An 18458-nucleotide genomic window follows, 5' to 3' on the forward strand; every position below is an offset into this window, starting at 1 on the left:
TTTATTTGAATTTTATTCTATTTTTGATATATTCAATATGAGTCTGAAGATGAGGTGTTAATGTTCCAAAAAGCATTTAATCTCAATAAATATAGGTCATAAAGGAACTTGACCCACTAACAGTGATCTTAGAAGTGTGGAAAGTGTAGAATCCATTTAAACTTTTTCTGGATAAATACAGGGTGACATGCACTCATGATATATGAAAATAGGAGTATAGCACATATCATGGTTACAGTTAATGTAACCGTAATTTGGAATTTTTCAATACAAATGCTAGGAATTCACAATGTCATGAGATTCTATGTGATGGAAAACAGCATAAGGCATTGGAACAGTGTTTGTAGAATGAGAAACAAGAGCGATATCAGTGTTTGAACAATGGGAAGCAGATGAGCCAACACCTGAGATAGAAGACTCATATATATTCATGGATGAGGGAGAAAACAGGAAAATGCATACTTTGTTGAATTCTGTTCAACAGATGCTTATACTACACAGCTGATGTCACAGTAAGCTTCAGCTACGATGCTGCTGCTTCATCTGTGAACATGTATGGGTCTTCTGTTGTAGGTATTGCCTTGCTTACTTTCCTTTGTTCAAATACTGATATCTCTGTTGTTTTTCATTCTCATACCATTCCAATGCCTTAGGCTGTTTTCTATCATGAAGAATCTTGTGACATTCTTGATGTCTGTATTGGAAATTTTTGAGTTGTGATTATGTGTGACATGTGTTCTACTTCTATTTTCAAGTATTGTGAGAACATGTCACCCTGTACTTATCCAACAAAAGTTTCAATGGATTTCTTGCTTTTTGCACTCTCTAGATCACCATTAATTGGTCAAGTTACTTTATGAACACCCTTTAAAATTATTTTCATGTTGGCATTAAGAACAGTTATTTTCTTCTTAATTGTGAGTTTAGCTAAAAATGACTCCTTAAAGTTTTTAAGCTTTATTATATTCACATTTGCTTCATAAAATGAAAATGGAGTTGACTGTTTCATGACAGTTATAAATATGCTACTGTTTATGAAATGAAATAAGAACAAACATTAAGTTATTAAAAATAGTTTTTGAATTTACAGGGTTTTTAATAAATTAAATAAAATTAAGTATTTAATAATAATACATTTAATTAATGTTATTTTTAAAGTCAAAAATTCTGTTTATTAGATGGATCCAGAGAAGGATCGTGAAATAGCTGATCATGTTGTAAGAATGCATAGATACAGAGCTCCTGGTGAAATGGATGGTGAACGTAAGTACATTTAAGAGAATATTATTGTTTGTTACTTTTAACTTTAAGTATTTTGAAAATTTAGCAAAATGAATATTTTTATTGTACTGTGATTAGATGTTATAATTAATTAATGAAATGAAATAAAAATTAATTTAAAAATTCAAATTTATTATGCTAAATTTCATGTTATTTTGTATTAAAAATACAGAAAGACATTTAAATCTGATAGATTTATGAATATAATAATGAATGCATAAAAATGGCTTGAATAGAACTCAATTTTTTTGTTTTTTTAAAATTATTTTCATGTTGGCATTAAGAACAGTTATTTTCTTCTTAATTGTGAGTTTAGCTAAAAATGACCACATGACAAGGGATAGGGTCTGACATATCCAGGCCAAACCATTCTGATTCTATATAAAAATATCAGTATGCAGCTCTGACAGGTCAAGATTCAAGGCTTGAATCTTAACCTGTCAGAGTTCAGACTAGTATTTTTATGCCCTTATCCATCTATTTATCTTATTTTTAATCTACATTAAATGTTGAGATTATTAAAAGAAACAGTTTTTAGTGTAGTAGGACATTATTTTTAAAAGTTTTGAATTAATTTGGAATCAATATGAATTTAAAATATTCTGTTTAGTATGGTATTAATTTTTATTATTTTGTAATTACATTTTGATTTTTATTTCTATGGTTTATATAAAAAAATATTTAGCTTATTGTATACTTTTCTTATGTTTTGAGAAGGGAAGAGAGATCAGCATAAAAGAAAAGGAAGGACTGTATTATAGAACATTGTTGATAATTATGTAGATTGCTATTGTAATAAAGTTTACATTAATGTTATTTTAAAATTTACTTTATCTCAAAAGTTTATCTGTTACTTTAACATAATACTGAATTACCATATGAAATAACATTTGAGACAAAAATTTCAGATCAGGAGTGACCAAACTTGTGACAGGAACCATATATTACTAAAATACTATATTTATCACTGTTCTATAGTAAATGTTACTTTATAAATGTACTCTTAGGTTTCAGCTGTCTGTTTGTGATTAAGTTCAAGTTATATTTACAATCTATGTGTATATCACACTATATAATAGCCAGAAAACTTACATACGAAACTATTACATATCTGTAAGTAGTATCAAGTTTATAAAAATAAATTGTATAAACAGATGGGAGCTGCAATAAGGGTTTAAAAGAGCTGCATGCAGTTCATGAGTCATAGTTTGGCCACATGGTTCTAGATCATAACAAATGTATTCCCTTTATAATTGAATGGAACATTCAATATAATGAGAGAGGTATGTGTTGTTCAATATAATGAGAAAAATAAAATTATATAATAATTGTTGTACTAAAGGCAAGTCTTGTTACAGGGGAGAGATCAGTTAATATAATTTTTAGAAAAATAAAAATTATAATAGATGATAGTACATTATAAAACACTAATTAGTAATTAGTAATATTAATTATTGTGATAATAACCAATGTTATAAAATACATACAATTTTAAAAATACAAACAAAGTGCTGCATCCTTTTATGCAGCAATCTTAAATATAAAAACTTTAACATTTTTCAATATAAAATGCCTATAATGTATGTAATCACAGTATTATAATATATTTAAAAGCTTAAATAAATATGTAGTATTTAAACAAATACAGTCAAATCTTGGTTTTTGAACATAATTTATTTCTAAAGGTTGTTCTAAACTGAAACAAATTTTCCCATAAGAAACAATATAAAATGGATTGATTCATTCCTGACCCCAAAATAAAACATTTTAAAATATTTTTAGCTGTATTTCATGCATAAAATGCCTATAAATGCAATGTAATATATATAATAAATTTATTATTTAATTTGTCTTACGCACCTTTAAACACAAATTCTTGGATTCTATTTATATTATATGAATGTTTATTAACATGGTTTTTATTAATTAATTTGATTTAAATTCAACTGTGGCATGTATTGAAAAACAGAAGTAATTCTTTCCTGCATGTGCATTGAAATCTAATTTAAATAGTAACATTATCAATGATTCATGTTGTGATATCTAAAGATACAAGACTGTTTTGGTGTCACTAATTTCTGAATTGGTAGTCCTGTCATTGATTGGTCAGGCTGTCAACTTTCTTTAATATAGGAAGTATAGGAAGTTGACCATCTCTGTCTCTCTAATCTGTGGCTGGCTGTTGCTGAGTAGCTTGTTCAATAACCAAGTTATCATATGGCAACTGGTGCAATTATGAGCTTGAAATTTTGTTTGTGAACTAATTTGTTTGAAAAGTGAATTGCTCAAAAACTGAGGTTCGACTGTGTCTTGTCTAAAAATTTTAATGCATAATTTTATGAATTTTAATTTGTGGGACAATCACAATATAGCATTTATTGTATTTATATTTTTAAATGTAATAATTTTAAAAAATAATTATGATATTAATAAGGTCATATTAAATCATATTAACTAATAAAAGAACTAATACTTAACTTTTTTTTATAGATTTGAATTAATTTCAGTTAGTGATATATTTAAACTATTTTAGCTTTGCCCATAAATTCAACTGCCGACTTCTTAACAACTCGCAATCCTGATGAAGAAGACAAAGCTACTGTTTCTTTATACGAAAAATATGATGCACTTCTTCATGGATCAAGATCAAAATCGTAGGTTTCTTTATAAAAAAAAATTAATTAGTAGTTTTGTCATTTAATTAATAGAATGTGGATTTTTCAAAATATTTAAACTGTATATGCGCTATATTCTTGTTAATCTAAACTATACTTAATCTGAATCAGATGTGTGTATTTTTTCTGCTAAATTATCCAGCAGTAAAAATATTATTTTTAAAAAACACGATAAATTTGTAAAATTAATAAATACTACACATTTTAACATAAATATATGTGTAGAACATAGAAACAAAATTTTTAGATATATGCATTTATCTATAGTTTTTTTTTATTTTCCATTATTTATATATAACTTGATAATCTGAACTAATTAATTTAGATTTAATTTACTGTATTTACTCACATATAAGACAAGGTTTTTATTCATTTTTCACTGCTTCAAAAACCTAGGTCGTCCTATATGCATGAACAAAGGATTCTTTGCATTTTTGTAATAATTTCTGTGAACCGTGTATACTTCATTCTGTCATTATAGGTCTACAGTCTATTTATCATAAGTTGTCACCTACTGTAAACAAATTAAGACACATGCCCCTTTAATTCTATATCCATCAATTAAAACCTCATTGCATCTCATTGGTTCTCAGAAAATAGTTTCTTGTTATTTATAAAAACATTAATGAAATACAAATACAGGTCACTTAGCAATGATTATAAATGTAGTTATTTTATATTAGTTAAATTGTTATTTTTAACAAATATTAGCACATTCTGAATCATCAAAAATAAACTTTTTCTGGTCATATGCACTATAATGTTTTGGTTTTGTTTTCCATTCATCATGTATTAAGGCAAACATGGTCATTTGCGTTAATACGTGCATTTGATAATATTTTGTGATTAAATGAAATGAAACTAGAATTATATAAATAAATCTAATTTTCTTTATTTTAATCTCTATAGTCACACCTTGTCCTATACATGAGATCGTCTTATACTTGAGTAAATACTGGTGTATATACAATTAATCTAATGTAATTAAAAATATGTGTAACTAAATATACATGAATAAATAATAAATCTTGTAATCCTCCATCTCATATTAGTAATGCTTTCTATGCATTACTAATATGATATGGAGAAGAAAACTTTACTTAAAATAGTCAAAAATAAAAATTGGACTACTTTCGAAGAACGAAACAAACATTTAGAAGATATACATACCTTGAATAAACAAATTAGAAAAAATATCCGTAATGAAGAGAAAAACTATTACANCTTCCTATATGTGAGATTGTCTTATACCCTAATAAATACGGTAATCTTTATTCCAATTTGAAGTTCTTTTTAATACAGTGTTCCATTCAAAAGTACTCAATTTAATTTGGCTATAAAAAATTAATTGCTAAAGATATAAAAGTTCAGCAAAGATTTTACATGAGAGAAAAAATCACATCTCTGTGCATTCCAGCAGTTCCAGTGACAACATCAAGAAAGGATGAATTAAAATTGGGTACTTTTGAGTGGAATACCCTGAAATAATAGCCTACTTCTGATAAAAAAAATAATAAACTTGAACTCAATTGCTCTTTAAAAATAAACTAATGTACTTAAAACTCATGAATGAAAAATTGAGATAAAACAATAGTTTATGTAATTTTTAACAAAAGAATTATTAAATAATTTAGTGAGATAAAGTGCTATGATGCATAAAATTTTAAAATAAAATATTAATTAGACATCAAAGTAACAATTATGCTTTTTTTTTTAATATTTTAATGTTCAAATTTAAAGCAGATATCTATAAAACAAAAACTTTTGGTAGCATAAGTTAATAAAATTCAAAATATATATGTCTAAGAAATTGGCTTAACTAGTGCTGTATTTGAAAACAAATACAATAGAGTCCTGCTAGTCTGAACTAATTGGGACCAAGCCCTGTTCAGATTAGCTGAATAATTGAAATGTGAGAGACCGGATGAGATGGAAATTTTAATTAACCACAACAAAATGTATCAAATTAATTAATGCTTAAATTCACATATTCTATAAAGAAAAATTTTCCCAACATAGTAAAAAAAATGGAAGGATGTGATCTCATCTTTTCCCAGATTTACTTCCTTTCCAAAGGTGACACATCTTCCAAATGTATATGTCACCGGGAACTTTCATCTGAAATTTATCTATTGGTCAAAACTTTAATGTTACCTAAAAAGGGCATCAAAATCAAGGAAGAGGACCCCCAAATAAAAAGACAAACATTGAAATTGATGAGTGAGTTTGCCTATCCATATCCTTGTGAAAGTGTATTCCAGCCATGCTCCACCGCGAATCCCTTCAACCACCGCTATTGCTGGACCATAGCTGTTTTTATTTACCAGACATTCGACCAAAAACTGCACTATCTGGGAGTATTACCCAATCCAGCAGAAACCTCTTCACCCCTTCATCAACCTACCAATCAAGGTATTTCACATCATGCATAATAATGTAAGCTCTCTCTCTTAGCTAGGAACCTGTTAACTTCAGTACTCAATTATGTTATGCTATATAGCTTTATCCAATTTAAGCCACTATTTGAAAGCTATAACGGAACTCTCTGTTATCCTATGTATACATGTAAATTATTTACAAAAATAGATGGGTATTTTTCCTATATAATTAAGTTGTAGTGTGCACCTCTTTCGGCTGCATTGTCTCTCAGGCCATCTCCATCCAGACCCCTAGTGTCTACATACGCAACCACTCGCGCAAAAATCAGAACAGCAGCCAACAAGGTTTATGTATCTGCCGTAAAGGATACAATGGTGTCAGTCCTGACATAGTCATCACTGGTCTGGTGACAACCCTCTGGTCACAGAAATAATGCAGAAGCAAGCAGTAAAGCAGAGAATGATGATGAGCCCGGTGGTACTGCTGACCAACTTTTGTCTCACGCAGATGCAGCAGTGGCCCTTGACCTCACTTTACACTACTTGGAACAACATCCCAGTGCTTCACTCACAGACTGCATGTTTATGAGACAGTGGCAAAACATAGCATTTTCTAGCCAACTTTCATCGTTATGTCAAAAGAAACTAACAGACTTTGTTATTTCTGAAAAATGACTTTTGTTCCTGGTTTTGTGTGTAAGTATTGTATAGATCTGCCATTTTAATAGGCCATGTCAAACACTGATTTATTAATTTTGTACAATATTAATAGAGTACTACAATAAAATACAATTTCTTTTTGTGGAATTTTAAATGTTTTTGTACCATTAATACCATTTAAATTCAACTGAAAAATACAAAAAAACGTATATTTTGTGAGCTAAAAGATTTTCTCTTTGCTGACCAAAACATGTTTGGATTACTTCACAACCAACAACTGTCTACCCTTAACCATTAACCGGTGCGAAATTCTTTAAAATCGGCGAACGTTTTCGATTCCCCTCCTGGGATCTTCTTCAGGCTTACTTCTTTATATCTTTCGTTATAACCGGATTCTTTAATTCGAATGTTTTTGAAAAAACGTAACGTGCTATTTTTCGAAAAAATTCCGAAAACGGAAGGAATCCACTTGTTATTTCAAATGTAATTTTCTACCAATGGGGAATCATTGTGTGCATTACGTCANCACTCTGTAGACTGTAGACATTCTTCAAGATGAAACATCTCAGATTTAATTGTAAGAAGTCATTTATTTCAATGTTGAGTACTTCTGAGAGGTTAATTTATCATAATCACAATGTTTAAAAGATGCAAGCAAAAATTAATTAATCAAATTATTAAAAAAAAATTTGTAAATAATTTATAAATGAATGTTTTTAAGTTAACTATCAATCCAAAGTTAAGAATTATAACCAAGGAGCTAAGAAAATGACCAAAGATGTGTCCATTATATTAACTGTTTATTATGGAAATGGCATAAGTTCATTTTTGGAAAAAATTGAGAAAATAATAATTTAGGTGTAATCTAGGATGAACTTTATAGACAGTTTACAGTTTAAAATATTCAGCTGCTTTGATTAATTGAAAATTTGTTGGTAAATGAAATCGCATAATCATTTATAAAAGTAATGCAAGTCTCTTTCATGTAGTTTAATTAAACAATAGATAAGCTAAGAAGTAAAACTTTGTCATTTTGCAATTAGACTTTTACTGTAATGCAAAAATCTATGAGTTTATGAAGACAATGTTTAATTTTGTATAAAATATTGATGGAGATTGTGGAATTTAAAACTAGATATATCATAAACCAGAGGGAGATCACCAAGAAACATCACATTAACACCTAGATTCTCTACAGTTGAAAAATATAAGGATATGATGCAGTTATTGCTTTACATACCTTCTATATATCAGAAATATTTCAAAACACTTTGAAATAACTATCCAAAATAAAAAAAGAATCTAATGTTAAACTTATAAGCATGATGTAATNTTTTAATGCTTAAAATAAGCATTAAACATATAGCCTTATTTTTATGTTCAGAAGGAAAATTCTTATTCCTTGAATTTTTCTTAGAAATTCTATATATGTATGATTAATTCTGTATATAATAACCTCAAATATCTGAGAAATATATATGATCCTCAGAAGCCCCTGAATATTCAATGAAATTTTACAATATATCAATATACAAAACTTACTGTATTAAAAATTTTTTAGTTTTTGATAATTACTACTGTTTATATTTATCTTTAAACTTTTATTATTTTTCAAAGGTGTAAAACAGGAAAGATGTTATAATTACTATTTAAAATTTTTTTCACTTTCAAACTTTTTATATATAGTTATTTATTTAATTTCTTTGAGATTATTTGGTTGAACATTGTTACAAAACTGAAAATAAAGCTATGTAACAACAAAGATACTGATAAACTAAAATTCATTGTGCCGCAATTTGGAAAAATTGTTGTAGACCTATAAATTCCAACTGTCGTCTGCCTGTTCTTCCCTTTCTCTTTCCTTAATCTTGAGAATGGAGTTAGATAGATGAAAGACGAGACCAGATATGGAAATCTTAGGAGCAGGAGGCTGTGATTAATTATATAAGAACATTCAATAGAAACCAGAAGTCATGTTATTTCAGTTCAAAAATTTTCCCCAAAAGGTGTTTGATAGATGACCGACATGACTCTATTGTTAAAGGAAAAGTATGATGTACAGGGGCAAGCTAAATTTGAGGTGGAGAGCATATATTTTAAATTAAGTAAACCCAAATATATAAAATTACTTGTCCTGACTGAATGACTGATTCATCATCGCCCAGAGCAAACCACTGAACCTAAAGAGGTGAACTTTGGTACACAGTTAGGGTACGACATAAAAACACACACTAAGAAGGGATTTTTTGAAATTCCCTCGCAGGGGGAGAGGGAGAGGATTAAGGTTTAACCAGAAGAACGGCTTCTACTGTACTATTTTAGATGCAATTTTTTGTTTTTATTTGCATTTTAGTAGGGTATACCATGAGAATGCACACTAAGAAGGGATTTTTTGAAATTCCCCCATGGGGGGCGAGGTTTTATCTTAACCGGAAGAACGGCTTCTACTGTACTATTTTAGATGCGATTTTCCATTTTCAACTACGTTTAATTTTCATTGAGTACTTAGATGTATTAAATTGATAACATTTCAGACATTATTATAAATATTTTTATCTATTTCGATTTTTTAACTAAATGTTCAAACCGTTTTAAATTTGAATTTGTTATTGCATATTGGTTCGATTATAGAATGATTGTAAACGTTCCAGAAAATTAATCAAATTGAAAACAGTTTCTTGGCAATTCTCATCATTCTCAGTGGTAGGTGTTATATAACAATTACTATGGTTGTTGAAATACAGAATATAAATGAGGTTTGCTTGCAAAATCCTCGCGGGCAAAGCCGCAGGTAACAGCTAGTTAAATATATGATTAAAAATTGCAGCTTGGTATTGTGACGATATCACACTAAATAATTGCTCGTTATAATTTCAAACACTTTTGTTCAATTTATTGAGCAAAATTCTTTCATCCAAGATTAATTTGATGTTGCTGTTATTCCTGTTACCTATATTCTACAAGGAATATAGAAACTGAAAAAAACTGAACTGAGAGCGTGCTGCCATTCATAGACATAGTAGAGAGTTCTCCCATTACATGGGGTTAGTAGAGACCTTCACGAAACAGCTGTGCAAATGGTGTCAGTTGTAGGTTTATGTTTGAGGTTTCTCTTACTGTTATTTTGTTCTACCTGTGAAGTTCTGGGCGTCCTTCAACATCTCAAAATGATGAAAACGTTGAAAAAATCTGCCAAAAAAGTGTTAAGACGTCTGCGAGAAGATGTGCGAAGGAAACGTCTGGAACTTTGGTGAGTAGGTGACTCGTTCCTTTATCATGACAATGCCCCCGCACACAGCCTTACGAGTGACCCACTATTTGGCCTCTCGGGGATGGCCTATTGTTCCCCACCCTCTGTATTCACCAGACCTAGCCCCATGCAAATTTTTTTGTTTCCGAGAATGAAGAAAAATCTAAAAGGGAAGCATTTTGATGATGTAGAGACAGTAAAAACAGCTTTGCTAAGGGCACTGGATGATATGAAGGTTGAAGAGTTCCAGAGATGCTTCAAACAATGGGGAAAAAGACTTCACAAGTGCATCGCATCTAATGGAGAGCACTTTGAAGGTGACTGAAGAAACTTTGTAAAAAAGTTAATAAAGAAAGTTTTTATACAAAAAATCTGGTTTTTTTTGGGTTTCCCCACGTATATAGATACTGCTAATATTCATATTACTATGGCTGTAGAAAACATTCTATTCTGTTAAATATTTTCCATGCTCATTTGCTTGAAGAATTTTGAATAAATTGAATGAAAGTGCTTGCAGTTTTATTAATTTTAGTTTACTGTTGTTATTGTTGTCAAATAGTTTTATTTTTGGTAAATCCCTTTATATCATATTTTTTTACAAGTTTATTTTCACCTATAACATTAGTTACAATATTTAAGTTGAAATAAACTTTTTATTTGCCTTTTAATTTTTATTTTATTAGACTAACTGTTTACTTAATTAAAGTTTTCTTTGTTAATCATCAGTTTCTACAAAAAACATTAGAATGTAATAGTTTACAATTATGTAGGGTGTTAACTTTAACATTTATGCAGGCAAAAGAGATATTTCCAGCATTTTGAGTTTTCTGCATATGGTGCATTAGTTCTACCATTTACAGTAAAATAAATTAATTCATTCAAAAAAAAGGACATAATATTATGTAAATTGCATTGTAGTTCCATGGCAATATGCAAATTTTTCAAATATAAGAACAAGCTGCAAATTAAAATTTGATGCTGACAAGTCATGTAGTAGCACACATTTTTACCATCCCTATTACAGAGCCATCATATAATTTGCTGATTGGTAGAGCTCTATGACTATACTCATGAGCACTGTTGTGAAATTATTCTTTATGGGGAAACGAAAAGCAACATCTAGATTCTATGAGCTACACATACAATAATTCTGAATACAATATGCCATTTAAAGCAAACTGATGTCATCAAGCTAATCAGAAGTCCTGGTCCAGACCACCCTTGTGTTCATGACATTGAAGTGCAGTCAAACCTCAGGTTTTGAAAAATTTTGTTTACAAACAAAATTTTGAATGCCATATTTGTCCTGTTACCATATAATAACTCAGTTGCTGAACAACCTCCTTGGCAAGAGCCAGCCACAAATTAGAGACATAGATGGTCAACTCCATATACTTCCTGTATTAAAGAAAATTGACAGCTCAACCAATCAACGAGGGGACTACCAATTCAGAAGTTAGTAGTGCCAATATTGCATCACATCATGAAACAAACCATTGATGTTGTTGTTATTCAAATTAGATTTCAATGTGCATATGGGTAAGATACTATGGTAATACCTTTGTTTTCATTGACTTTGGTTATTGTCACTTTCGGTTTTCATCAATTTTTTTTGCCAAAAATTGATCTCGGTTTTTGTCAGCATGCCCACATGACCTCACTGCTAATTTTGCATAAGAAAAGAGCGACCCTTGCGTTTTCCTTCTTAGTGTGGCATTGTTTCTCGTGTGAGCATTATTATCTCGTTCCTCTAGCCAAACAATTCCATTGCTTTCCTTTCCTTTTGCTCCATCTAGGGACCAAAGAAAGTTTCCAGAGCCAGCAGCCTTTCGAAGAAAAAGGAACACAATCGAGTTGAAGAAGGAAATCATTGAAAAATACGAGAGCAACATTATGATGGCTGAAATCAGTCACTTTTATATTCATTTTATATTACTTTCTTATTGTTTTTAGTTTTAAACACTATGTTTATTCTCTATAAAATGTGTTTTTGGTATTATTTTGGAGTGTCTAGAACAAATTAATTGGATTTACATTGATTCATAAGGAAATAATTGCCTTGGTTTCAGATTTCGCTGATTGTTTTTGGACAGATTATCAACGAAAACTGAAGTATCTCTGTACTTCTGTTTTTTTGGTACACATTGCAATTGAATTTAAATCAAATTAATTAATAAAAACTGTATTAATTGACATTCATATAATATAAATGACATCTGTGTTAAAGGTGCTTAACTCAAATTAAATAACAAAACTTTATTAGTGTTTTTTTTATTGCTTTTTAATATGTATTTTCATTATAGGGAGAAAATACTAAGTGTTCAGTTCATGAGAAAATATATTTACATAGCTCGCTGTCTTAAACCAAAATTGACACAAGAAGCATGCGATTGCATTGCTGAAGAATATGCTCATTTGCGTACAATGGAAACTGAACATACAGATCTTGCTAGGGTAAGTTAAAAAGAAACATCCGTATATTTGATGCATTTCTAATAAATGAATGCATATTTTATATTGATTTCATTTAGACTCAACCTGTTACTGCAAGAACGCTTGAAACGTTAATTCGATTGTCCACTGCTCATGCTAAAGCACGACTCTCAAAAAACGTGGAATTAGAAGATGCACAGACTGCTATAGAATTAGTACAATATGCCTATTTTAAAAAGGTTATAGAGAAACCAAAGAAACGTCAGCGGCGTGATAGCAGTGATGAAGAAATGGAAGAAAGTGAAGAACGTATGAGAAAAAAGTAATTGATTATTAAATTTCTCAAAATTATACAATTTTTTACTTTGATTTGAGATATAGTTTTAATTTATAATTCCAAAAAATATTGAGTAGTATAAATATCTTTTAATTTTTTCCACATAAAATGTAATGTTTTATTTAACAAAGATTTTTATAAAAATTGAAATTATCCTTTTAAAAGTTACAGTGATTAATAATCTGATATTATTCTATGTATGTTTTTCCCTTTTCTCTTGTTAAATTCTTTCATTCCTGAGGACTTAGAGAGTACCTTTTTCATGTCCTTCAAGTGTTCAACCAGACATATGACCACGAGGCATATTGAGCATATTTCATATACCATATTTACTTGCATATAAGACAATCTCGTATATAGGATGAGGTGTGACTTTAAAGATCAAAATAAAGAAAATTAGTTTTATTATTATAGAAAGAAAACTTCATTTGTATATTTGTACATGGTTATTATCACATATATATTGTAATTTTATATCTACAAGATTGCACACTAGAAAGTTCAAATTTAAAAACATTCCAAAACAAATTATGTTGTATACAAATCGAAATCATTTGATTTTTGTTCTTGAAGAAGGTCATTAAAAATGACCGAAAGCATTCAAAAAGATAATAAAATTAGATTTATTAATACAATTCTAATTTTATGTTGTTTAATCACAAATAAAATATCAAATGCACATAAATGTGCACACATTGTCATCCAAAAATTACTGGAATTTTAAACGTCAAGGAAAAATCTTGAAAAATCAACAATATAATTTGTTCATGTAAAGTTGGACAATTGGGAATCTTTTTTGCCAATTCTTAACAGTTGAATCCACTCTCCGTTGATTACTTTTATGAGTTTCTCCAAATTCTGATTTCTGAATAATCATCTGTTTTCACATGGGAATGAATTAAAACTTATATCGGGCTCTTGTGTAATTTTGGAATTCAATTCAAAAGTTTTGCTTTTCCTATTGCTATTGTGAGATCATGCTGAGGGNAAACGTCAGCGGCGTGATAGCAGTGATGAAGAAATGGAAGAAAGTGAAGAACGTATGAGAAAAAAGTAATTGATTATTAAATTTCTCAAAATTATATAATTTTTTACTTTGATTTGAGATATAGTTTTAATTTATAATTCCAAAAAATATTGAGTAGTATAAATATCTTTTAATTTTTGAAAACAATATCAATATATAAAAAACTTTAAATATCCTTTTTTATTTATTTTTTCATATATGAGAGCTTGTAGTTTACAAAATTATGTTGTATTCAATTCTATGTTGTTACTAAATATAAATTTCACATAAGAGTAAATTCTTAGTGTTAATTTTTTTTATTTAAAATGGGAAGAAAAACTTCTTGAATAATCAGATAAATAGGTAATCTGTCACCTGTATAAAATGTGCAAAAATTTCAAAATATTTCATAAAATATTACAATTGGATATNTATAATACATGATGTAAAAATTATTGTTCTTATATCTTATATATGATAAAGATCACTAAGGTATAAAAAGAGGTTTAAATGTGTTACACCATATAAATCTTTTATATTCATAAATTTTAATCTGAAATGTCTGTGGCCATCTATTTTATCCGCATTTCAGTTATTTAGGGTAGTATTGATCCACATTACCTCAGATAATCAAGATTTTACTGTGTTGAGATTAAACAATAATATTTTGTTTCTTGTTCTTATAAACAAAACCAGACTAAAATATTCCAGTAAAATTTAAATAATTCAAATTTAATAATTATGAAAATTGTGTAAGTGTATTTACAGCACAAAAAAGCTTTGATTTAGTTAATTCTTATAAAAATTATTTGTATAATGAATTTACACACATGTAAATTCATAGAAATGTGGGCAGACTTAGTAGACTTTATCAGTATTTTTGAATCTATTGAATTGAAACCCTTAAATATCTTGACACAAGAAAAAATGGACTTGCACCATTTCATAATAAACAGTCCACATAGGAAGCATATATAGGACTTTTGAAAGTACATTAGCAGAAGAGCTTTACAATAGCAAGGCACAAATAATGTTCAATGAATCAAAGTTCATAGTTACTGATATAAAAAAAAAACATACCTATATCATAACTGGGAGAACTGTCCATAAGTATTGAACCAATTATATATAATTATTAACAGAAAGAGAAACAGTTAGACTTAGCTCCTGTTATATTTGTTAATATCAGACTGATATCTGATTTTGTTTTTAAGAAAAATTTTTAAAATAATTTGTTTTTGTTTACTATTAGAATGNTGTTGTTAGTAAATATAAATTTCACATAAGAGTAAATTCTTAGTGTTAATTTTTTTTATTTAAAATGGGAAGAAAAACTTCTTGAATAATCAGATAAATAGGTAATCTGTCACCTGTATAAAATGTGCAAAAATTTCAAAATATTTCATAAAATATTACAATTGGATATGAAAGTAGGCATATGTTGTCTAGAAAATCACTTGAAAACATATCTTTAAAGAAGCCTTTAAAGTTTGTTTTGTGCTTTAATAATTATACTGTTCAAGCATATTAAATTGATTGTTAAATCCAAATTAATATCAAGTAGTATATATATTAGTGACTGCTCTATTTTGGGCAATGTTTAGCTTATTTTAATTTAAACTTCATTCTAACTATGGCTGCTAAAAGAAGATGCACTATGGATTGATACCCACATCAAATATTGTACAGTAGGACGGAGAGTTTACTGAGTTTGGCATTATAAGTCCTTTTTATTGCAAGTACTTTTGACATATTTATAATTGTCATTGTCAGGCAAATAAAGATTTTTAAAAGATCAAACAGAAATATTCTGAAGAAGAAGAACAGAACGCATATTATTCAAATTAAAATATTTGGTAAAACCGTTAAGAACAAACCACTAATTTTCGAACATGTTCAAAGTTGTGCATGCAATGTGATATGTATAGTGTGGCTTGTTCTTAACAGTTTTGCCAAATATTTTAATTTGAATAATATGCATTCTGTTTTTCCTCAGAATATTTCTGTTCGATCTTTTAAAAATCTTTATTCGCCTGATGACGACAATTATAAATTTGTTGAAAATACTTGCAATAAAAAGCACTTATAACGCTGAACTCAGTGAACTCTCAGTCATACTAAAAGAAGATGCAAGTGTCAGTCACCAACTTACATTTAATTTCCTATCAGTTCATTGTGTTTTAGAAATATGGGAACTTATAATTAAAGATATGGGATGTACTGTTGAGTTATTATTGTCAATTTTGATCTAGCAAAACTGTTAATCTGGCAAAGCTTTGGAACCAAGGGTGCCAGAAAAATGATAACACCTGTATCTTAATAGTTTTCCATATGTATTAGTGTATAAATTAATTATTTAATATCCTGATTAATCTAAAATCGAAAAATCAACTATAATAGTTTATTTTTTGATACGTAAATACAATGAAACATTATCATTGAATAATTTAAATATTTTTAAATAACAAAACTTTATTTGTGTTTTTTTTATTGCTTTTTAATATGTATTTTCATTATAGGGAGAAAATACTAAGTGTTCAGTTCATGAGAAAATATATTTACATAGCTCGCTGTCTTAAACCAAAATTGACACAAGAAGCATGCGATTGCATTGCTGAAGAATATGCTCATTTGCGTACAATGGAAACTGAACATACAGATCTTGCTAGGGTAAGTTAAAAAGAAACATCCGTATATTTGATGCATTTCTAATAAATGAATGCATATTTTATATTGATTTCATTTAGACTCAACCTGTTACTGCAAGAACGCTTGAAACGTTAATTCGATTGTCCACTGCTCATGCTAAAGCACGACTCTCAAAAAACGTGGAATTAGAAGATGCACAGACTGCTATAGAATTAGTACAATATGCCTATTTTAAAAAGGTTATAGAGAAACCAAAGAAACGTCAGCGGCGTGATAGCAGTGATGAAGAAATGGAAGAAAGTGAAGAACGTATGAGAAAAAAGTAATTGATTATTAAATTTCTCAAAATTATATAATTTTTTACTTTGATTTGAGATATAGTTTTAATTTATAATTCCAAAAAATATTGAGTAGTATAAATATCTTTTAATTTTTTCCACATAAAATGTAATGTTTTATTTAACAAAGATTTTTATAAAAATTGAAATTATCCTTTTAAAAGTTACAGTGATTAATAATCTGATATTATTCTATGTATGTTTTTCCCTTTTCTCTTGTTAAATTCTTTCATTCCTGAGGACTTAGAGAGTACCTTTTTCATGTCCTTCAAGTGTTCAACCAGACATATGACCACGAGGCATATTGAGCATATTTCATATACCATATTTACTTGCATATAAGACAATCTCGTATATAGGATGAGGTGTGACTTTAAAGATCAAAATAAAGAAAATTAGTTTTATTATTATAGAAAGAAAACTTCATTTGTATATTTGTACATGGTTATTATCACATATATATTGTAATTTTATATCTACAAGATTGCACACTAGAAAGTTCAAATTTAAAAACATTCCAAAACAAATTTTGTTGTATACAAATCGAAATCATTTGATTTTTGTTCTTGAAGAAGGTCATTAAAAATGACCGAAAGCATTCAAAAAGATAATAAAATTAGATTTATTAATACAATTCTAATTTTATGTTGTTTAATCACAAATAAAATATCAAATGCACATAAATGTGCACACATTGTCATCCAAAAATTACTGGCATTTTAAACTTCAAGGAAAAATCTTGAAAAATCAACAATATAATTTGTTCATGTAAAGTTGGACNTCAAGGAAAAATCTTGAAAAATCAACAATATAATTTGTTCATGTAAAGTTGGACAATTGGGAATCTTTTTTGCCAATTCTTAACAGTTGAATCCACTCTCCGTTGATTACTTTTATGAGTTTCTCCAAATTCTGATTTCTGAATAATCATCTGTTTTCACATGGGAATGAATTAAAACTTATATCGGGCTCTTGTGTAATTTTGGAATTCAATTCAAAAGTTTTGTTTTTCCTATTGCTATTGTGAGATCATGCTGAGGGCTAAACCCTCTTGTCATCAGGACGTTAAGGCCCACTCACTCTTATCCAATGATTCCTTATTCTAAGAAATCATTGGATAAGAGTTGCCCAAATCTTTCGATACATTCGACTGTCAGGACTGACACCAGTTAGGGAAGGATATCATCCCTTAACATGCAAAATGTTAGGGGATGATATCCTTCGAGCGGGAGGAGCAGGGGAGTCTTTGGGCGGGAGGAGTCTTGGGTAAGTCCGACTCGTAGCGGATAAATGGTCCAAATTTAGCAAATAAATGGAATCGATAAGTAAACATAACAATTAACGTTTAATAGATAAAAGAAATATACTATATACATTGTTCCAAATTGAATACAAGTTAGCATAATCAAACTTAACTCTAAATATGTCTCTATTCTTAGATATATAATTAT

At 28.8% G+C, this 18458-nt stretch overlaps 1 protein-coding gene across 1 annotated transcript; it reads left to right on the forward strand.

Moving 5' to 3' along the window:
* Positions 1–1178: 1178 nt before the first annotated feature.
* On the forward strand, positions 1179–17010 carry LOC111615745 (zygotic DNA replication licensing factor mcm3-like; the record flags this gene model as incomplete). The annotated part of the gene is made up of 6 exons (XM_023357185.1): positions 1179–1263; positions 3815–3935; positions 12548–12698; positions 12776–12999; positions 16540–16690; positions 16768–17010. Coding segments are annotated over 6 exons (960 nt in total), but the record flags the coding sequence as incomplete, so codon positions are not given.
* Between the last annotated feature and the right edge of the window lie 1448 nt (positions 17011–18458).

Source organism: Centruroides sculpturatus, unplaced genomic scaffold (genome assembly GCF_000671375.1).
Source record: "Centruroides sculpturatus isolate CEXI.00-Female unplaced genomic scaffold, Cexi_2.0 scaffold2679, whole genome shotgun sequence".
Classification (NCBI taxonomy): domain Eukaryota; kingdom Metazoa; phylum Arthropoda; class Arachnida; order Scorpiones; family Buthidae; genus Centruroides; species Centruroides sculpturatus.